Here is a 23,685-nt window from a genome sequence, read left to right as displayed (position 1 = left end):
CTAAAGCGGGGCGCCGGGGTGGCTCAGGGGGTTAAAGCCTCTACCTTCAGCCCAGGTCATGATCCCAGGGTCCTGGGATCAAGCCCCACATCGGGCTCTCTGCTCGGCAGGGAGCCTGCTTCCTCCTCTCTCTCTGCCTGCCTCTCTGCCTACTTGTGACTTCTGTCTGTCGAATAGATTAATAAAATCTTAAAAAAAAAAAAAAAGAAAATGCTAAAGCAAAATAATACAATAAATTTTATAAATATCAAATCCAAATGCCTACTTTCTTATACTCCATATAAAAAAACACATATTCAACAACACTTAACAATAAATTGGACTATAAAGGCTTAAGAAGAATATATTTTGAGGACTGTTAGAGGAACATTATGATCTTAGAAACATTAGCTATCCATTTTTAAATGGAGATTTCTCAAGAACCTGCAAGAAGATATGATGAGATTTCACTGGAGTGTACAATGAATAAGTAAATATTGTGAATAAGTTTGCCATGTAATTGGTAAAGTTAAGAATACTCTTAATAGGAGAAATTCACGTTAAACCTACTTCAAGCAAATTTAAGTGTCAAATATGTATTTAAAACCTCCCTAACAAACATATAAATGCATTTTTTTAAAAAGAAGCAGGCTACTCAGAGTGCTTAAAATATGTCTCACATCTATTTCTCATCATCACATCTGTTACAGAGGAGCAGAGTAATTTTGGAATGTAAAATTATTTGGGGAGGAAAATTATATCATTAAATAAAAATATTCCATAATATCACAGGACACAGAAAAAAAATCACATAGCTAACACCTAGGTGTTACAGCTTAACAGCTTAGGAGTGTGAGTGTGATTACTTGTGTCAAATCCCAGCTCCTGGCACATTAAGGTCTCAGAAAATAGACAAATTAAGTCAATAATATCTGAAATGTAAGTTTTTACATTTAGTAGAGTAGGAATATCTGTAAGAGAACTCTAAACAGAATGTCAGAGGAGTAAAATTGAATACAGGATTCAAGTTCTGTCCAAAGGGAAATTCACAATTTAATAAATGTCATCACACAGGCATTATAACAAAATGAAGAGAAAGCCGTCTTAGGAGGATGCAGGCAATGCTGATTAAGGCAAGAAAACAAAACGCAAATAAGTGGTGGCGACATTTCAATCTCGAGTCTCCAAAGAGATTAAGATAAAGTACATTTTTAAAAAAAGTGAGATGGGATAAAATTTTATAATCCCCTCAATCATATTGGGCAAAAAGCTGCCATTAAGATCAGTTTTCAACCAGCCTCCCACTTACTGGACATAAACAGCAAAGGATGAAAAGGGGTGTTTTTAAAAATGAAATTAAAAATAAGCACCTAAGATTTTTAACGTATTACTTAATTGAATCTGACTCTTTGAATTTGGAATTATTACCCAGAAATGTCCCCGTGCAAGAACTGCATAGGGAGTTCAGGCGAGTGAGCCCCTAAATTACCCAAAACACAGTCATTGTAAATACACCTTTGGTTCATTTCCTAGGAAGTCTCTGCCATGAATTTCTGTTGGAATTTGAATGACGGGCTCTATTTTAACATACAGCCTAAATAGTTATCAGAGCCAAAAAGGAACAGAGCACTCGAGCTGCTAGAGGCAGCATGACTGAAAAGGAGCAAGGCTTCAGAAACAGATCCGATTCTCCTGTCCGTTTCACCACAGACCAACTGGGGGGAGGTGGTAAAGTTATATATATATTGTTTTGTTTTGTTTTTTCCTTATTCTTTGTTTTATTTATTTATTTATTTATTTACAAGCCCTTGTGTCGAGGGCTGACTTTCAATAGATCTCAGCGAGGGAGCTGCTCTGCTACACACGAAACCCTGATAAAGTTCTATTTTATAAGCGTTTATTTTCTTCCTTTTCAAGGATATCATACATACACACAGAACTATGTAAACCACACTAGCACAGAAACATTGTGCCTGACATAGGAAAACTTTGGCAGCAAACACCTAGGTGGAAATACTGTATGATGGAGCCGGAGTGTGACGACTGTGTCAAATCTCAGCTCCGCCACCTGCTCAGCTGCGTGACCCTGAACCAGTTATTTAATCCTTCCAAGCCTCAATTTTAGTTTCAACACAAACTCTAACTATTAAAAGGTTTGACAAGATGCAAAGCACTTAGTCGAGTATTTGGCCCACAATAAACAAAAGAAATGTTTGCTATGATCTTAAGAAAGAAGAACAAAGCTGGAGGTATCACACTTCCAGATTCCAAGATATCCTGCCAAGCTGTGGTAACCAAAACAGTATGGTCCTGGCTAAAAACCAGACACAGAGATCAACGGAACAGAACAGAGAGCGCAGAAAGCAACCCACACATACTGTGAACGAACCTATGACAAAGGAGGCAAGAACAGACAATGGGGAATAGACAGTGTCTTTGATACATGGCGCCAAGCAAGCTGGACAGCGACACAAGAAAGAATGAACCTGGACCACTTTCTCAGACCGTACACAAAATGAACTCAAAATGCATTAAAGATCTCAATGTGAAACATAAAATCAAAAAATTTCCAGAAGGAATCATAGCCAGTAAATATATAAATATATTTGACATCAGCCATAGCAACGTTGTTTTTTTTTTTTGGTTGTATCTCTTCAGGCAAGAGAAATAAAAACAAAAATAAACTACTGGGTTCCCTGTCCAGCGGGGAGTCTGCTCCTCTCTCTCTCTCTCTCCCCCTCTGCCTCTAACCCTGCTCATGCTCTCTCGCTCACTCTCTCTCTCAAAATAAAATAAATAAAATCTTTTTAAAAATTAATTAATTAATTAAATACTGGAAACATGGCAGGATGTTTAGGCTTGCAACTTCTACTTAACATCATATTAAAAGTCCTACTTAATGCAATAAGGAAAAACAAAACAATAAAAAGCTTAACAAAACAAATAAAGCTGAACAGACTGGAAAAGAAGAAATGAATTATCTCTATTCACGGACAAAATAACTAATCTATAAAGAAAATCACAAGGAACCCACAAAAAAACTGCTCTAACTAATTAATGAGTTTATTAAGGTTACAGAATACAAGGTCAATATACAAAAATCAATTGTGTTTCTACATACTAGCAATAAACAACTAAAAACCAGAATCTTAAAAATACTACCATTTATAACAACTCCAAAAACAAGAACTACTTAGGCACAAGTCTAACAAAGTATGTGCAGGATCTGTACACTGAAAAATGAACAAAACTGATATAAAAAAATCAAAGAGAACCTAAATACATGGAGAGTTATACTCAATATGGCTAAGAAGCCATTTTCCCCCAAAGTAATCTATACATTAAACATAATTTCCATCAAACTCCCAGTTGGATTTGTTTATAGATCTAGAAAACTTGCTTTTCAAATTTATATGGAAAGTCAAAGAAACTAGAATATGCAAAACAATTATGAAAAAAACCCAAAGTTGGCAGACTTACAGTTCCTGATGTGAAGGCTTACTACAAAGCTAGAGTAATTAAAGCAGTATGATATTGGCATAGACAAAGAGATCAATGGAACCAAACACAAAAGTCCAGAGAAAGACTAACACAAATACATCAAATGATTTTTGACAAAGGGGCCAAGGCAATTCAGTGACAAAAGGATGTTATCAATAAATTATGCTGCATGTGTATAAATGAACATCTAAAATGAGCAACTATATGCAGAAAAAAGGAAATTTAATCTGCACGTTATACCAAATTAACTCAAAACGGATCTTATAGCTAAATGTAAAACATAAACCTATAAAAAAGAAGAAAACAAAGAGAAAATCTTTGTGACACTGCATTAGGCTACAAATTCTTAGATACAAAACCAAAAGCAGGAGTGATAAAAGAAATTAATTGAGAAGTCAAACTTCATCAAAATTAAAAGACTTTATTCTGCAAAAGCCACTGCTAAGAAAATGAAAACCTATGGACAAGGAGAAAGTATCTCCAAACCCCGCTGGAGAAAGGAAACACGCCCCGAATATATAAAAAACTCAAAAACTCAATGGAAAGAAAACAAACACCCTCCCCACATTTTAACAACCTAGAGCAAAAGCATTCCCATACATTCTGTGTGCTGGTATTTACACCTGACTGTCCTTTAAATTACTATCATGGAACTTCCTTATCTGTCATAGTGTGAAAATAACAAGCAAAAGATCTGAACAGACATTTTACCCATGAAGATATATGGAGACAAGCAAGCGCATAAGAAGAACCCGAATTGCCAAGGAAATGATGAAAAAGAAAAACAAAGCTGGGGGGATCACGTTGCCTGATTTCAAGCTCTATTACAAAGCTGTGATCACCAAGACAGCATGGTACTGGCACAAAAACAGACACACAGATCAACTGAACAGAATAGAGAGCCCAGAAATGGACCCTCAAATCTAGGGTCAACTCATCTTCAACAAAGCGGGAAAAAATAATCAATAGAAAAAAGACAATCTCTTCAAAAAATGGTGCTGGGAAAATTGGACAGCCACATGCAGAAGAATGAAACTCGACCATTCTCTTACACCATACACAAAGATAAACTCAAAATGGATGAAAGACCTCAGTGTGAGATAAGAATCCATCAAAATCCTAGAGCAGAACACAGGCAGTAACCTCTTCAACATCAGCCACAGCAAGTTCTTTCAAGACACATCTCCAGGGACGCCTGGGTGGCTCAGTTGGTTAAGCAGCTGCCTTTGGCTCAGGTCATGATCCCAGCGTCCTGGGATCGAGTCCCACATCGGGCTCCTTGCTCGGCAGGGAGCCTGCTTCTCCCTCTGCCTCTGCCTGCCATTCTGTCTGCCTGTGCTCGCTCTCTCTCCCTCTCTCTCTCTGACAAATAAATAAAATCTTTAAAAAAAAAAAAAAAAAAAGACACATCTCCAAAGGCAAGAGAAACAAAAGCGAAAATGAACTTTTGGGATTTCATCAAGATAAAAAGCCTCTGCACAGCAAAGGAAACAGCCAACAAAACGAAGAAGCAATCCACAGAATGGGAGAAGATATTTGCAAACGACACTATATACAAGGGGCTGATATCCAAGATCTATAAAGAACTCCTCAAATTCAACATCCAAAAAACAATTAATCGAGTCAAACAATGGTCAGAAGACATGAACACTTCTCCAAAGACGACATACAAATGGCTAACAGACACATGAAAAAAGGTTCATCATCATTAGCTATCAGGGAGATTCAAATCAAAACCACATGGAGATACCACCTTACACCAGTTAGAAAGGCAAAAACTGACAAGGCAAGAAAACAACAAATGTTGGAGAAGCTGTGGACAAAGGGGAACCCTCTTATACTGTTGGTGGGAATGCAAATTGGTGCAGCCACTTTGGAAAACAGCGTAGAGGTTCCAAAAAAATTAAAAATAGAGCTTCCCTCTGACCCAGCAATTGTACAACTGGGTATTTGCCCCAAAGATACAGATGTAGTGAAAAGAAGGGCCATATGCAACCCAATGTTCATAGCAGCAATGTTCATGACAGCCCAAGTGTGCCCTTCAACAGACAAATGGATAAAGAAGATGTGGTCCATATATACAATGTGGTCCATATATACAACCATCAGAAAGGATGAATACCCAGCTTTTGCATCAACATGGATGAAACTGGAGGAGATTATGCTGAGTGAAGTAAGTCAAGCAGAGAAAGTCAATTACATGGTTTCACTTATCTGTGGAACATAAGGAATAGCATGGAGGACATTAGGAGAAGCAAGGGAAAAATGAAGGGGGGGCGGGATTGGAGGGGGAGATGAACCATGAGAGACTAAGGACTCCAGGAAACAAACTAAGAGTTTTAGAAGGGAGGGGGTAGGGGGATGGCTTGGCCTGGTGATGGGCATTAAGGAGGGCATGGATGGCATGGAACACTGGGTATTATACACTAGCCATAAATCATGGAGCACTACCTCTAAAATTAATGATGTACTACATGTATGTAATGATGTACTACTTTATGTTGGGTAAACATAACATAATTAAGAAAAAAGATCATCCACTTAATTTGTTACTAGGAAAATACAAATTAAAAACACAAAATACCACTACAAACCTTAGTAGAATAGCTTTGATAAAAGCAACTGACAATACCAAGTAGTGACGGGTACAGGAACTCTCACAGAACACGGGGAGAATACGCAGTAATACCAATCCTTCACAGGTCCTTACAGGAAATCAGAGAGGAGGGAGAACACTTCCCAGCTGGTTTTGCAATGCCATTTTTCCCTGATGCTGCCGAAGACATCACAAGGAAACCACAGACTGATCTCTTTTAAGAACACAGACAGAAAAATTTTTAACAAAATATTAGCAAGCCAAATAGCAACATATGAAAGGACAATACTCCACAGGCAAGTGAGATTGATCCCAGGAAGACAGAGTGGGATGTAAACCTGAAAATCAGTTATGTAATAGAACCTACTAGGAGAAAAAGGTCAAAATCTCTATGATCCTCTTAACCTCCACTGAGTAAAGGTTACTGAAGAGCTCTGAAACACTGCTGTTATTTTGTGTTTGCCTCAAAGCATTGACTTCGCTAATTGGTGCTCATATATTCTGTGAGGCACTAACACAGACACACAGAAACAAACTAATTCTGTGATTCAGTTCAAATGCTGGAAGTCGTACACTCGGGTACGCAATTAAAGAGAAAAAACAAGGGGCGCCTGGGTGGCTCAGTCGGTTAAAGCCTCTGCCTTCGGCTCAGGTCATGGTCTCAGGGTACTGGGATGGAGCCCCGCATTGGGCTCTCTGCTCGGAGGGGAGCCTGCTTCCCCCCACCCTCTCTGCCTGCCTCTCTGCCTACTCATAAGTAGTCTCTGTCAAATAAACTAAATCTTAAAAAAAAAAAAAAAGAAAAGAAAAGAAAAAACAACTCTGCCCCAGTACTCAGGGGGAAAAAAAAGGAGGACTGTCTCATTCTTTTTTTTTTTTTTTTAAGTTTTATTTATTTATTTGACAGAGAGAGACACAGAGAGAGAGGGAACAAACGCAGGAGGAGTGGGAGAGGGAGACTGAGTGACCCAGGCATCCTGGACTGCCTCATTCCTATTCTGAAGCCACAGAGGCAAATTTTAAACTGGCAAGTAAAACTAAGTCACACTCTGGCAGCCAATATGTCTGGAAATAATTTTATAGGAATATATACTGTATATACTTTCTTTTTCCTAACCATCTCTCTATAAAACATTACTACCTTTAAAACCCTTAAGATACAACGATGTTTACATTCTTTTTTTTTTTTTTTTTTTAAGATTTTACTTTTTATTTGACATAGAGAGAGAGATCACAAGTGGGTGGAGAGGCAGGCAAACAGAGAGGGGGAAGCAGGCTCCCCGCTGAGCAGAGAGCTGAATGAAGGGTTTGATCCCGGGACCCTGAGACCATGACCTGAGCCAAAGGCAGAGGCTTAACCGGCTGAAGCTCCCAGGCACCCCGATGTTTGTCATTCTTATTGGCATAGGAGAGTCCTCTACCTTGTGGGGAGCAAGAATCCTCTGCCTGAATTTTTCAATGGTCTCTTGACCCATAGAAGACCAAGCACTGCTGAATGCCTCTGCTTTGTCTTGTGTGAGATGAATGGCCTCTAACTGCTGCTGCAAAGCCGCTGGCTTCACGTTGTGATACACCGCCTATGCAAGAGGAAAAAAATAAATAAATAAGTCATATATATCCCCAATATTCACGCAGAGACCTCGGATTATAACCAAATACAAAATTATTTCTAAATGATTTAAATTAAAAGAACATTTCCTATTTTATTGTAGATCTTTTTTTTTGTTGTTTTACCAATAATAATATACACAACTGGAAGATGCAGGGTTGAAAGGCCTAAACTATTCAGGCTACACGTCTCCACTTTTGCCTCTGTTTTAAGTAATCCTAATACCACTTAACACAAAAACTTCTCTGCTTTAGCTGTGCAAATGGTACCCTAATTAAATTATCATTTCCTTATTTCACTTAACAATTTCAAAGAACTGTTTCAGGCTCAGTCGGTTAGGTATCTCCCTTGAGCTCAGGTCATGAACTCAGGGTTGTGGGATCGAGCCCCAAGCTGGGCCCCACATTCAGGAGGGAGTCTGCTTGCAATTCTCTCTCTCCCTCTGCTCGCCCTCCACCCCATTCATGCTCTCTCTCTCTCCGTCTCTCAAATAAATAAATCTTTAAAACAAACAAAAAACAAAGAAATGTACAACAACTAACAAAAATTTTTCCAAGAAGCACTTTCTCAAAACTACCTTCATCTGTCAACTTCCTAGGTACTACATAATAAAATATTATAAACATTTCTAATAACAACTGTTCTATTTCTTAATATAATTCTGGAACAAATTTCTCTTCAACCCCATGTTTCTCTGTCCCACTTAATTATCCTTTACTACTAGTAAAAGCTCCCCAGGGTTAAGAACAGTAATCATCTTAGTATCTGTAATCTGTACAAGGCTGTATGAAGTAGATGCCTGGGAGCTTGTCTTCCTAAACAGTGTCTGTTCACTAAAAGGCTCATGAAACTACAGTACTATTTAAACTTTTTTTTTTTTGAAGATTTTATTTATTTATTTGACAGAGAGAGAGATCACAAGTAGGCAGAGAGGGAGGCAGCGTGGGGCGGGGGGGGGGGGGGGCGGGTAGCAGGCCTCCTGTTGAGCAAAGAGCCGATGTGGAGCTCGATCCCAAGAACCTGAGATCATGACTTGAGCCGAAGACAGAGGCTTAACCCACTGAGCCGCCCAGGTGCCTCCATTTAAGCTTTAATTTCACAAATATTCTACGAAGTCAACCTTCAGGAATTTACGGAGACCCTAATTTAAGCCCAGCAATGTGCTCGGTTTATAGAAGATGAGCTAAAGATATGATAGGTCCCTCACAAATTCAAAAGCTAGAGAAGGCTGACACACAGGAAATAAAAGACTAATGATGTGCTCCACTCTGATAAGCCAAGGATAAAAGGAATCCGAAGTAGGGGACGATTGCCAAGTGTAAGGGTCACGGCAGCAGTGAGAAGAGATGGGACTTGAACAGATGAACAGAAGCTTAGTGTGCTGAACACAGACAAAAGCAAGGGAAGCAAAATGGAAGCTCAGTAGGAAGAACTTGACAAAAGCCCTTTGACAACTACTTCTCTTCTAAATGTTTTATTTATCATCCTAGTTAAAGAAATCCCCCCAAATCATTGTTCTTAAATAAGAGGTGTTTGTTTCTCCAAGTTATCACACCAAGTAACAATGAATAAAAATGTTTTATACCTGTCTCAAGTCAATGAAGTCTTGAGTCATGCTGTCAAATACTTTACTTATGCTACCCAACATTCAGATTTTTGGAAGAACACAATACTGTAGGAAAAAACCATACATTCAATTTTTATTTTTAAGATTTTATTTATTTATTTGACAGACAGAGATCACAAGCAGGCAGAGAGGCAGGCAGAGAGAGAGAGGGAAGCAGGCTCCCTGCTGAGCAAAAAGCCCGATAGGGGGCTCGATCCCAGGACCCTGGAACCCTGAAGACAGAGGCTTTAACCCACTGAGCCACCCAGGTGCCCCCTCAATTTTTTCTTTTAATACATTAAAATTCTCAATTAGAATACATCCATAGCTCCCATCTGTACACTTTTTTTGAAGAAATAAAATGTTACAGCTACCAAAGCGATACAAATCAGCAGTAAACAAACCATGGTTACAAAGTTTGGGGCACTTGGAATACCTGTTCTAAAATGAACGAGATTGTTTCGAGAACCAGATGAAGATCTTGTTTCTCCAGAGAAAATGCAGCTTGAAGTTTTTCTTCTTCTTCTTCACTGAAACTGTTCTCAGCCTAGAACATAAAAAGCAAGCTAGTAGCCCACATCAGGTATTCAAAACTTAAAACACTTGACAGAAGAGTCCCTGAAGATTCATATATTCATACATGGATGAGAAACTGAAAGGAGAAGTGTCTGTAAATTTCAATATCTCAAAATGAGTACAATCGGAGTGTTAGATCACGCCAAATCAAGCTCATTTTGAATTTAAAAAAAGACATTAAGTTCTATGATTTAGAGGATATGGAAACTAACTGTAAATACCAAAAGAAATGGACATTTAGAAAAAAATACTAGAAGGTAAAACCCCAAAACGTTAATAACAATTAATAGAAATGTCCATCTTCCTTACGCAAATATATTTACTGAGTATTTATTACGTGCTATAGAGAAAGTTCACGTCCTCAAGTATACAATACTCAAGTTAGAATGGCACATAAAAACAAATATTCAAGTAATTTTCATTTTGAGGAGTTCTGCAAAAATGTGAGTTATGACAAGAGCTTCTATAAAGCAGGAAATTAAGTCTTTTTTAGAATTTTAATACATATTTTCCAAAATCTCTATGTTATGCATTAACTTTATGACCAATATATCAAAGATAGTTAGCCACCTGAGTAGAATCTCTGCCTAGTCTCCTTTCTTTCATATCCAAAATAATCTCCTCGATCTAAACACACTGGTCTAGTAAGTATGAAAAACGTACACTACTAGAACAACTTTAAAATAAAAAGAACTACTTCATCCACACATACTAAAAACACCTTTCCATGCAGCCGCCTCTCCCTAACAGCAACATGGAGAAATTTCAGAAGTTCCTCGAGTACTTGCCTGTCCAGCTTGGATGAGGTACACTTAGACGGCTATTGAACCGAAGCAGCACTGGAACTTGAAGCAAGCATATTTTGGAAGGCCAGTCGCCAGAACTCCCAGCCCCTACTACCTGTTTTACAACTGAGAAAATAGTGAACTGAATTTGGCCAAAAGGCCCATCACTTATCTCAAAGCAATATTCTGACTTAAAAGTTTCAGCATTTCTGTGACTACCATATATCTTCGTGAAAAAATGACCTATGGTACCAGATTTTATCAATATGTGGAATATACCAATGATATTACATATATATAACCACTGAACCACATGTTGCATTAAATTCAACGGATATTTATAGTTTAACTTCCAAGTTAGTCCACTGGATTCCTTTTAACAAGTAAGCTGCTTTGACAAAATAGTATTAGTGATTGAGCAGGTAGAAAAATAAACTTCAGTGTCCCCAATATGTATAAGGAAGGGAGGTTTTTTAAAAAGATACACCACTGGGTGGCTCAGTGGGTTAAAGCCTCTGCCTTCAGCTCAGGTCATGATCCCAGGGTCCAGGGATCGAGCCCGCATCAGGCTCTCTGCTCGGCGGGAGCCTGCTTCCTCCTCTCTCTCTCTGCCTGCCTCTCTGCTGCTTGTGGATCTCTGTCTGTCAAATAAATGAATAAAATCTTAAAAAAAAAAAAAAAAAAAAAAAAAAAGATACACCAGGATGCCTGGGGTGGCTCAGTGGGTTAAAGGCTCTGCCTTCGGCTCAGGTCATAATCTCAGGGTCCTGGGATCAAGTCCCACATTGGGCTCTCTGCTCGGCGGGGAGACTGCTTCTCCCTCTCTCTCTCTCTGCCTGCCTCTCTGATTACTCGTGATCTCTGTCAAATAAATAAATAAAATCTTAAAAAAACAATAAATAAATAAACAAAAATAAATTTAAAAGATACACAAAAAAAAAGAGAGAGAGAGACACTCTCAAGATTTTCAAGGACTTATATTAATAAAGTGGTGTGGAGTGAAGCGGTACGAGGGAATATTTATCTTCCCCCATCCACAAGGGGAACACAAGTCATGCAACCTTCAAATAAGGTGGAGCTTAAAATATGGGAGCTTAAACAGAGAATACAGCTATACAAGAAGTTCCAAACAGAGAGTCAACACCTTGCTCCAAAAACCACCTTGGGTAGATAAATACCAAACATTAAGTACCTCTATTTGTTTCCAAAACAGCAGCCATTTCACTTATCTCTCTACCAAAAACACCTCCCCATACCTAGGAGTAAAAGAGAAGGTAAAAGAGACACATTCTTTTTTATCCTCTCAATGCGAAAAAATTAAAGCCCAGGTTTATAAAATTAGAGAATGAGTGTCCAAGAAACTTAAATTTTAAAAATGGAAAGTGACTGCTAATTTTTTTCTACATGTTTAAAGAGAGTAGACCATACACACACACACACACACACACACACACATACACACGCAGAAAGGAAAAACAACACATAAAGAATACAAGGTAGGGGCACCTGGCTGGCTCAGTGGGTTAAAGGCTCTGCCTTCGGCTCAGGTCATGATCTCAGGGTCCTGGGATCAAGTCCCGCATCGGGCTCTATGCTCAGCAGGGAGCCTGCTTCCTCCTCTCTCTCTGCCTGCCTCTCTGCTGCTTGTGATCTCTGTCTGTCAAATAAATGAATAAAATCTTTAAAAAAAAAAAAAAGGGGACGCCTGGGTGGCTCAGTAGGTTAAGCCACTGCCTTCAGCTCAGGTCATGATCCCGGGGTCCTGGGATCGAGTCCCGCATCGAGCTCCTCGCTCAGCAGGGAGCCTGCCTCTCTCTCTGCCTCTGCCTGCCTCTCTGCCTGCTTGTGTGCTTTCTCTCTCTCTCTTTCTGACAAATAAATTTAAAAAAAAACTTTAAAAAAAAAAAAAAGAATGCAAGGTAGTACTATATAGACTCACATGAAACGATCTCTGATAAAAGTGGTAAGTGAAGAAGATACACAAAAACACACGAACTACACATTTCTAAGTGTATGCACTTGTGTGTATGCATATGTGTATTTACTAACACATGGAAAAAGATCTGCAATAGAAACCAAATTGGTGAAGGCTACCCCTGGGAAGGAGTGGTGGTTTTATGATACCTGAAAATTCTTTAGCACTCCTCCCTTCAAGATGGAGCCTAATTTCTTTCCCTTGAATGCGATCCAGGCTTAGTGAATTACTCCTAACAAAAAGAATATAGGGGTGCCTGGGTGGCTCAGTTGTTGAGCGTTGGCCTTCGGCTCAGGTCATGATCCTGGGTCCTGGGATCGACCCCAGCATTGGGCTCCCTGCTTAGTGGGGAACCTGCTTCTCCCTCTCCCACTTCCCCTGCTTGTGTTCCCTCTCTCATTTATGTCTCTCTCTGTCAAATAAATAAATTAAATCTTAAAAAAAAAAAAAAAGGAATATAGTAAAAGTGAAGCTATGTGTTATCCCAGGCGAGTTCATAAAAAGGACACACCTCCCTCTTTTGGGTTACTGGTTCTGGATGAAGTCAACTTCCATGTCGAGAGGAAAGGCTTGTGTAGCAAGTAACTCCCACCAGGCAGCCATAATGGAAAGAAATCCTCCAACGCCAGCCAAACCTTCAGTTATAGCAGCCCAAACAACATCTGACAGCACCCTCACCAGAACCCCGAGACAGAATCACCCAGTCAAGCCACCCTAAACTCCTGACCTACAGGGACTGTGAGTATAATAAATGTTGATTGTTTATTTCAAGGTGCTAAGTTTTGAGTTAACTTGTAATTCAGCAACAGATAACTAATACAGGGGAGAATTAAGATGGATAGGAGGGCCAAAGTTAACCAAGGGGGCATTTCAGTTTGCCATACTACTTAAATTTCTTTAAAAAAAAAAAAAACTTATTCAGAAACTACGGAATTTAAAACTTATTAAGATGCTTAAATTAAGCACTATGAGAATTTTGAACTAGAAGGGCACAAAAGAAGCAACTAAAAAATCCCTTTTTCCAACTTTTTGGGTTGTTTTTTTTTAAGAATTCATTTCCTTAATATGTGTGATGAGTAAACTAACCTCAGTTGAAATCAGATCACATTCTTTAGAAAAGGAGAGCTGTCTTCTATGAACATAGGATATTATCTAAATAATTATGAAAGTAGTTAGCTTTTAAAAACTCAGAGCATGGATTCAGAGACAGAGCAGCCCACTGTCCAGAGCCCAAGCTCTGACTCACGTTCAAAGTCATACATACACACAAAGACCTCCGTGAAAGAACACACGGTACTAGTATTCTGGAAATACCGTAATTGAAAGAGCATTGTTCTTACTCAATAAACCAATTTGTTCTTACTCAATAAACCAATTTGTAAGAAGCCTTTCATCTTACAGTAACTACAAAATAAATATATTTGCAGAGATTAAGTGCCCTTTACTTTTTGGTCCACACAGGCGGGGCAAATGCTCCTTCGCGTAAGAATCTCCTACACACAAGCCACGTAAAAGCACAGGCATTATACGCCCGCAGCACCCTCCATACGTTGTAACAGCCCAGAAAAATTCTAAGGCTGGAGTTCACATGTGTGATTGTCCTTTATTTAACATAATGAGAGATTTCATTGTGTCAAAATGGGGGAAAAAGAGGTAGTCACAAGTGAATCTATCAAGTAAAAGAACTTTTACTTTAAACTTCTGAAAGCAATCTTTCTGAAATTTACAGTACCCATTCTAGACTTTTGTAAACAAAGTATTTCATATTAAACTCATTTTTTACGATGACTCAGGTCACAATTATGAGCATCAGAATCCTGGGGTACAGTATCATAAAAAACTTTTAAGAGACATTGGTGATTTTTCACTTCAGGAAAAAAAACCCTCAGATTTCTGGGCATTTCATTGTCTTGAGTCTAATTTGCATGATTCTCCCACTTCCTTCCATGATCAGCTGTCAATTCTTCGAATCGCCCCCATGCCCATCACTGGCCCTTCTTCATCCCCTGGTTGGCTGGGTCTAGTCTGCCATGGCCAGGAATTCAGCGAGCCGATCTCTCCGAATGAAACACACAGCACAGTTAGATCAACAGGCTTTGTGTATGACCTATAAGTCTCTCTAGCAGAGCAAAGTACAAGAGTCTTTCTAATTGCAGGAGTTATGAAAGCCATTTTTTTTTTTAAACTCTGAGGCCATAAATTGTTATCTCTGAGTCCTCAGCTATGGAAGTTACTCTGACTTCTGTCAGTGTTCTCCAGTGCAGACTCTATTAGCATGCTAGACAGGGCAATTTGGGCAAGACCGTTCTGCACATTGCAAGACATTTAGTTCCTGGGCATTAAATGCCAACAGCACCCTCCACACGTTGCAAAAACAAACAAACAAACAAACAGAAAAACTAAAACACTCCAAAACTTCCCAAGTGTTTCTATATGCTAGGACAAGCCAAGAAGATGATCAGTTCAAAGACGACTTCCAGACCCAAGTTTAGACACACCTATATTCTATATCTCCGCTTACTTTTCCTATGTTTATTCTCATTAGGGAATTCATGGAACCAGTCTGGACAAAAACAGATACCCTCTGCCCGCAAGCAAATCAAAGTGTCAAGCTGATAACATTTAGAACAGCAACCCAATCTCTAAAACTCTTCACCGATCTACCCATGCCAGGTTTCACTGTTCGAAGGACTCAGCTTGTCTCAAGGCAAACGTCCACTTAACAGACCAAGAGTACATAAAAGAAAGCTGGCATATCCTGAATGTCAATGCAAACTTTATTCGATTAGAACTCTTATCACAAGAGGAGCCCCTCTAAGCACATTCCCTGAAACTGCCCAGGAAAAAAAAAAAATTGCACCTTTCCTGACTTTCTTTCTTAGCGGGCAAATTATTAGCTACGTATGTTTTTGTTCTCAGTTGCTTCAGCTGCCAACAACCTCACCTTCTTGTATCCACCCCCCCCAACCACCGACAGCGTAGCATTCAAACACCTCTGTGGAATTCTCTGGCCACCCACTTACTCTAAGATGGACACTAACTTACTTAGAACTCGATATGACTGAGAGGGTCAAAGACAAACTACTCAGTTTTCCTGCTAATGTCCCAGCCTCCCTTGCTATAGAGAACAAAAGATGTATCTAAGAGTTTTTTGTCCCATGTTTTCAATAAGTGTAAGAAGGCAGCCACCAGCTCAGGAAATCAAAGCAGAACTTCTATATTGACTGCCTACATCCTTTACTTTTAGACTAATTTATATAATGTACTGTGCGCTTTTCTTGAGGTGTACCGTAAGGGGTTAAAGGATTCTGGAACCAGGCTGCTTACTCACTAGCTGTGTGACCTTGGGCAAATTATTTAACTGGTCTCTATCTCAGTTTCTGTGTGGATAAAATAGGGATAACAATAGTACCTACTTCCTAAAGTTGCTTTAAGGATCAGATGAACTAATAACACAAAGCCATTAGAGCAGTAGCAGAGAGAGTGATGTAACTGTGAATAACAAAACCACAGAATGTGGCTGCTCTTAGATTGCTGTGGTGATTCCTCCTGTCTCTCCATCTCTATCAGAGACTCCTTATAGCCAGGAATTTAGAGGGCCTGCATGGGTTTTGTGTTTCCCACACAAGGCAAAGAATGAACTCCAAGAATGGCTCTTGGGTGCCAACTGCATCAGCACCAAGGAGTTAGGTATGGAAAATGTAAAGATGATTTAAGACATGATACTCAAGGTATTCAAAGTCAGCAAAAGACCCTGTATCCTAAAACAACTACAATGCAGTACTGAAACGATGTACCAATGAAGCGAGTGTTTTAGAAGCACAGAAAACAAACTGCTGAGAGCAAGACGGCCAAATCCTTGACCTAGTTTCTTCAAAACAGAAGGGAAGAAAGGCATTTCAGATAAGGGAAAGAGTATACACACAGACATAAGAGTTGGAAAAGTTCGCAGTATTAGTCTCGTAAAAGAGTACAGCCCAGTGTGACTGGAGCACTTGCAAGTGGGAATAATACGGCTTGTGGCCATTATTATACTGTCATTATAAGGTGATTTTAATATGATACAATGTGAAAGATTTTGAACTTTTTCCCATGGGGCAATGGGAAGTCAACGATGGCTTTAAACACTATACAGATATGATCAATTGGGGTTTTTTTTTTCATTTTTTGTTTCTTAGGGAAAAAAAAAACATTTGGAGAGATGAATGGACTGGCATTATGAAGCAGCGATAGGAGGGAGAAGGCTTCCGGCAGAGACACCAGTTTGAAGGCAGTTACTGCAGTCTACAGCAGGGGTGTTAAGGATGTGAACTAGGACTATAAAGAAAACCAGGATTTGAGAGACACATCAGAGGAAGAAAGGGCTCAGAAGGGGGCCGGCTCCCAGGAAAAAGAGGAGGAAAGGGTCCAGGTTCTCCAGGTATGGTAAAGAAGTGTTGAGTCACTGTACTGTACACCTGAAACTAGTGTTACACTGTACTAACTGGAATTTAAGTGAAAACTAAAAAAAAGTCCAGGTTCTCATTTAATGGTGGTACCTGACACCACCAGGCAGAGCAGTTACTAGTTACTAGGTGTGCCATAAACATGTGTTGGATGGAATTAAATTTGTATAACCGATGCAGAAATTAACTAAGAACAGTGACCAAGCAGTGAATCAGTAAACGTCAATGTGTCCAAAATGACCAAAACCTTGAAATAAAAAGAAGAGGCACATTAAATTAAATATTAAATACAGGGTGTTAACAAAACGACAACATTATTTTTAAGAAAAGAATGAAATCAGAATTTTCCCAAAACATATTACACAGAACCTGAGTCTCCAAATATTTACCATGATAAGACAGTTCCAAGGTCACACATGTTTGGAAAATCTTGCACACCATATTCACCCTTAAATATTTACTGTAAACATTACCATAAAATATACTCCGAAAAAATATATATAATATATACACTCTGAAAAGTTCCATAATAAAGAAGATTAGCTTTAATGAAAGGAGAGTTTCCCAAACTTACGACCATGGCACATCACAAAATGTCCTAGAGAGCCAAGGACACACTGGGGAACACTACACTTCGGAAAAAGTTTTCCAAGGAGAAACAAAGAGTTTCAGTGCAATCACAAGAAAGTAGAAACTACAGAAATACAATAATACAAACCTTCAGGTGAAGTTTTTGAAGAATTCGGGTGAGCAATCGTGGAAATCTTCCTGTATCTATTGCATTTATCAGCGACACTGCTTTTTTCATGCTAAATAAATTTGTAAAACAAAATTTTAAAATGAGTTTTAAAATGAGTGAACTGTTCTTGCCATAAGTACACTTGTTTACAATTGCTGCTGTTTCAGAGTTTCCATTTCAACAACTCTGATTGCTATAAAGAAGTCCAAATGATGGCCCGCAAAGGAGGCAGGACGATTCCAAAAAGATGCCTCCCAAAAGAACTTGTCCATTTGGGAAGTTTCTCTTTCTTTGGGGGCAAGGCCTGCAACTAGAGGAAGCTTGCACCTCGTGGGGGATGGCATTAACTCAGCAGTGAATATTTACTAACCCTAACCCACAACGGAACTATGAAAAGAATGGAAGGAGGAAAGTGGGATTGATACCAAAATACAAAAAAAAAAAAAAAAAAAAAAGAATGCTGCATGGCAGGTAATGGAATAAATACATATAAGGCAAAGTCATTTGGGATAACGGTACACAGTTGTTTTAAAGTTGTGCCTCAACGGTATTAATCAACTTTAAAATTATCATACAGGTTATGGCTTACTCGTGGTGGGTGTTAAACAGGACACTGAAGTGAGGGGAGGAACTGGGAGTCAGGACTCAAAGAATCCAGAAATAAGGAAGAACTCTGAAATGACAGTTCTCTTCTTCAAGAAGATCCCTGTCCAATTCAGGGACATGGAAAGTACTTGCCAACATCTCAGCACTTTTTCCCGGATCCGCACACTACCTGCCCTAGTATTTATCTTTCATGAAATGGGAGTCATTTCTATTCAAGTAACTGCATTTTAACAGAGAACTTTCTATCACTACTTTGGGCCCCCGACCTTACCTACCATAAGTAGAAATGAACTAGAAATTTAAAAAAAAAAAAAAAAATGAAATCCAAACCCATGTTACCAAACTCTGGCTTGATACTGTTACCAGCCCCAAACTCCCAACCTGAGGACTATTCTCTCTTGATTGAAAAGGGACACTGACACCTGTTACGGATTCAAGACCGTCCAGCCCCATGGCGAGCGTTTCTCATACTCAGGCCTGAGAGCGAGCCGAAAACAGAAAAAGGGTATAGCTTTGCACGTGATTCAGCACTACTGCAGGCGGGCGTGGGCAGTTTAGACCCCACACTCTGGGCACGGTGACACACTGCCCTACTGACCCCAGCTGCCAGGCACTGGAGCCCCACGGAGGTGAACCACCGAGAGGGTGAGACGCCCACAGCCCCCGGCACTCCCGCGGGGCCGCACCGCGACTTCGCCAGCTCGGCGCCCACCCCCCACCGCCGGGCCCAGCCTCGGAGCCAAGGCGACAGCCAGCTGGAGCGTCCTAGCGGCGCCCGGTCCGTGCCACCCCTGGGCGGCTACCTGGGGCTCTCCGGCAGGATCAGCGCCGTGGCGGCCGCCATCCTTGAAGCTCCCTCGCCTGCCTCCGCCTGTCAGCTGCCTCCAGCCCAGCCAATGACCGCAGGCCTACGGAAGGCCGGAAGGCCCAAGCCGCGCCGCCTCCGCCTTCGCCTCTGGACGCTTGAGCGAATTCCGTGCTGGGTCTTCCAGGGAAGGGGGACCCTCCTCATTGTCTTCCGCCGCTGTCCCTGTTCTGCCTCAAGCCTGTTCGCCTATGAACTTATGTATATTTACCTGTTTGCCTATTATCCATGCACAGCGGACCCTTGAACAACGAGCGGCTAAGGTTGCCCACCCTGCCTCAAGTCAAAAATCCACATGGAACTTTTGAATCCCCCCCAAAACTTAAGTATGAACACCCACCTGTTGGCTGGACGCCTTGCCTTACCGGTAACAGTCGGTATGTGTATTGTGCATGCTGTATATAGTATATACTCCATTATTACAATAACATAAGCGGAAGAAAGCTGGAGAAAAGACGATGTTATTGAGAAAACCGTAAGGATAACACATGACGGTGCTGTAGTCCATTTATCAAAAGGACCCGAGCATGAGTGGGCCTGCACAGCTCACACCTGTGCTGTGCCAGGGTCAGCTGTGCACATACCTGGATATGGGCATGTATTTTTACGTCGTTGGCACGTATGAGCATCTATTTAGGTGCGTGTACATACACATATTATTATTTTTTTTAACAGAGGAACTTTAAGTGCCCACCATAGCTAGTGTCTAGCCTGCGCTGCAGAGGGGAAGGCCGTGAAACGCTCTCCCTGAAAGCAGCCTGGATGTCCCACACCCACCCACTGGAGAGGTCCTGCCACCAGCTCCAGCCTCGGCGCTTCCTGTATCTGTATCCCTGTATTCATTGAGCACCTACTGTATACCAGATACTGTGCTAGGCACTGGGGACCGAAAAGACCAAAATTCCTGCCCTCGGGGTTTGCTCGTAGTTCAAACGGACGTTTCATTGCGCCCCTCTGCGGTGCGGTGCTGAGCTAGGTACTGCTTCGTAGGGGGACATTCAGCCCCGCAGAGAATGCCATTTAGAACCTCACAGTAGAGCAGGGGCACAACGTGGGTTCATAAATACGTTTGCCCGCCTCAGAGAAAAACACGAAGGGCCCTCCAGGGATTCAGGGATGGGAAGAGTGGCGAGCACGGGGGATAGGTTCGGGAAAATTTCCTGTTGCAGGTGGCTTGAGGTCTTGAAGGAAAGATTAGGGCATGTGCGCTGGAGCTTAGTGAGAAATGGGGAGTCATTAATGTTTTTTCTTTTCTTTTCTTTTTTAAAAATATTTATTTATTTATTGGACAGAGAGAGAGAGCACAAGCAGGGAGAGGGAGATGCAGGTTCTCGGCTGAGCAGGGAGCCCCATGCAGGGGTGGGGGGTGGGGGGGGCTCGATTCCAGAACCCTGGGATCATGACCTGAGCACCCTTAACCGACTGAGCCAATCTGGCGCCCCCATTAATGTTTTCAAGCAGAGAAATTTTTGTGATGAGAGCTGCCGTCCTTTTGTTGGTCTTCTTTTTGGTTTTTGTCTTTTGAAAATTACTGTCAGTGGAATGATGATTGGATTGGCAAGAGGTAAGCAGAAAGTCAAACAGGGAACTATTGCAATAATCTATGGAAAGCAGTAAAATCCCATGGTAGTAAAATAGCTTTGGAGAGTGAAGAAATATAGCGAGTGAGTTAGTGTTACATTTCAGCTGTAGAATCTTTGGGAGCTGGCAAAAGATTGAATTTAATTTTCCTACCTAATTATGTTTTACTTAAATTATTATTTAAATTAGTTGGCATTCCTAGAGCAACCCCAAAAACATCCTAACTGAAAGGAGAAGCCAGATTGCAAATTAAAAGTGAATAATCCCCACATGGATAATTGAGTCAATTATACAGTGTGTTGAACACATACAAATACATTTAATTCCACAACACTCCACACACTCCCCAATTTGTGCAGTGTCTGAAAAAGATGTATGCGAATCTACATAAATTATAGGTCTCTGATACAAACACAGATTACTATACCTGGCATAATTTTAGAAGAACCCCAGTTTCCCTTGACTTCTGAATAAGTTTCCTTTAGTCCTCATTCATTGCCTGAAGCAGGGCTACCACCCTTTTAAAACCATTTGGAATCACTAGTGAAATTTACCTCCTCAGTTCCTTCTCAACCACAGCTGGGATTTTGAGGGAAATAGCATCAAGATGGTTGGAGCCCTGAAACCATGTAACTTGGAACAGAGCACTTTTCCTCTCTTAAATTTCTTATTCAGGGACGCCTGGGTGGCTCAGTTGGTTAAGCAGCTGCCTTCGGCTCAGGTCATGATCCCAGCGTCCTGGGATCGAGTCCCACATCGGGCTCCTTGCTCGGCAGGGAGCCTGCTTCTCCCTCTGCCTCTGCCTGCCTCTCTGTCTGCCTGTGCTCGCTCTCTCTCCCTCTCTCTCTGACAAATAAATAAATAAAATCTTTTAAAAAAAAAAATTTCTTATTCATGTCTTATAATGTCTGTGTTGGCTTCCCTGGGCTGTGGTAAGAATTAAACAGTATCACGTGTGTATGGGAGAAGCACTCTCCCCTCCTCATAACTCAAAGCACAGACTTCCAAGATTTTGGAAAAAAAAAAAAGTCTCCAGGATTTTTCTTGGTTTCACTGATGGGGGTTATCACTTTTTATTGGTACTTGTTGCTATAAAGGCTTGAGGCAGAGAATAATTTCACCCCTTAAGTGAGACCCTCAGCCAAAATATTTCTGTGGTCTCTGGCGTATATGCATATGGATCTATGAAGAAGTCCTTCGTAGTTGTCTACCTGTGACCACCTGCTAGAGACAGGATACGCACCTCCTCAAAACACGGTTCTATAGTACACTGTACCCCTAACCCTTAAACCTGTCAACCCATCTTGATGATCGATCCATAGACCAGATCAGTTGCCCCTGATCGGTTAGGACTATGACACATACTGAATGCCCCCCAATTTCTTCCATATCCTTGCCTTCGTTGCAACTTTTGCCAAATCCAACTTTTTTTTTTTTTTTCGTTCTGTGTTAGCCTGCGTTCTCTAGAAAACAGCCTGAATTACCTGCTAGGGCATCCCTGGGGACAGTCATTGCAGGGAACTAGGAGTGTGCGGGCAAAAGGGAAGGAAGAAAAGGAGGGAAGAAAATACAAGGTGGCGTGTTATCTAGCTGGTTACAGATTGAAAACCTTGTGTATTTCTCAGTACTGTCATATTTCCAGAAACACTATTTCGAGGTACTGTGTCTTAGAACAGCCAGGAGGTGGGAAGGAGCAAATTTGTCTATAGACTCTTTCCAGTGTTCTGTCTCTTGTTTATCAAAATTTGTCCCATGGCTCAGACCTCCTCTGGACCCCTGGGGTATGTCCCCTGGCACCTGTAGGCATTCACTGGAAAACCCAGAGTAGGATCTGATTCCCAAACCTATAGCAGAGGTGAGCTCAGGGCTCAATCCCTCCCCACCCCTCCCTCCAGATATCTCCTCTCCTACCCACCCCGCACCAGCCAAGGATGGGAGCAAGTGGCAGGGGCCCTAAAACAGTTCTAAGTTCCCAGGGCCCATTTACTGGGAAATTTGAACAAGACACTGCCTGAGACACAGCGAGGCTGAGCATATCTGGAGAGGTACATCACTCAGAGATGGTTTTGCTCCTCAGGTGGAATGTCAACCAAGGAGTTAGTTCCTTGATCCTTGAATGCTTTAGCTCTTTGGTGATGCAACCTATTTAGTTCACCTATGCCTGGTGGTTTTACCAAAGTCTACAGCAGCACGGTTGGAGTGAGGTCCACTGTGTGCTGGAAGCTAACATTGCCTTCTGGGTGTGACCTTTGCCCTGTTTGGAGCCCCTCCCTTTGGGTGAGTTCTTTCTCAAGGGCCCCAAGACCATTTTCTGCAATACAGTCTGCACCCACTCTCTCCCCCACTGGGCGTGATTTATATCTTTGACACTCAGTGAAGTAAATACAAGATCTGAGCCTTCCCCCATCCAAAGTCTCCACCAAACCTTAAGTAAACCGTGAGTACACCCAAGAGACCAGCCCAACCAAATTCATGCAAATGGTTATCTTTGGAGAAAGGGTAACACTATTCACCCAACACACTAGTATCTGAGCCCCAGGAACCCAGTCCAGTAGGGATGACCTTGCAAGTAAGCTCCTGATAAATAGAGTCAAACTGGGGGGTATAGACATTTTATTATGCACCTAGAATATTCTGGCGGTGGGTTAGCTAAGCTTCTAGCCCAGGTCCTTAATGCTGTGAAGGTCTGTCCTTCAGACCTTCAAACCCATCCTGAGGTTTTTGGGTGAACTATCAAAGGTAGTTTATAGTCACATAAGGGCAGAAGGCCAGAACTACCCGCTACTCACTGCCCTATGCCCCAGATGATTATCAAACACAAA

At 41.0% G+C, this 23,685-nt stretch overlaps 1 protein-coding gene across 2 annotated transcripts in view; it reads right to left on the bottom strand.

Moving 5' to 3' along the window:
- Positions 1–19,306, bottom strand: part of COMMD10 (COMM domain containing 10) — a 202,034-nt gene extending 182,728 nt beyond the window's left edge. For both annotated transcript variants that reach the window (XM_044263267.1, XM_044263276.1), the window contains exons 1-4: positions 19,221–19,306; positions 17,791–17,881; positions 9,728–9,838; positions 7,498–7,653 (exon numbers count right to left, since the gene is read on the bottom strand). In XM_044263267.1, coding sequence (XP_044119202.1) covers positions 7,498–7,653; positions 9,728–9,838; positions 17,791–17,881; positions 19,221–19,261 — 399 coding nt within the window. In that variant the 5' untranslated portion in view covers positions 19,262–19,306. The remainder of the gene's footprint in view (positions 1–7,497; positions 7,654–9,727; positions 9,839–17,790; positions 17,882–19,220) is intronic.
- Positions 19,307–23,685: the final 4,379 nt, after the last annotated feature.

The sequence above is a fragment of the Neovison vison genome, chromosome 1 (assembly GCF_020171115.1).
Source record: "Neovison vison isolate M4711 chromosome 1, ASM_NN_V1, whole genome shotgun sequence".
NCBI classification, from domain to species: domain Eukaryota; kingdom Metazoa; phylum Chordata; class Mammalia; order Carnivora; family Mustelidae; genus Neogale; species Neogale vison.
Note: the sequence above shows the minus strand (reverse complement) of the source record. Positions and strands in the feature narration are given on the sequence as shown.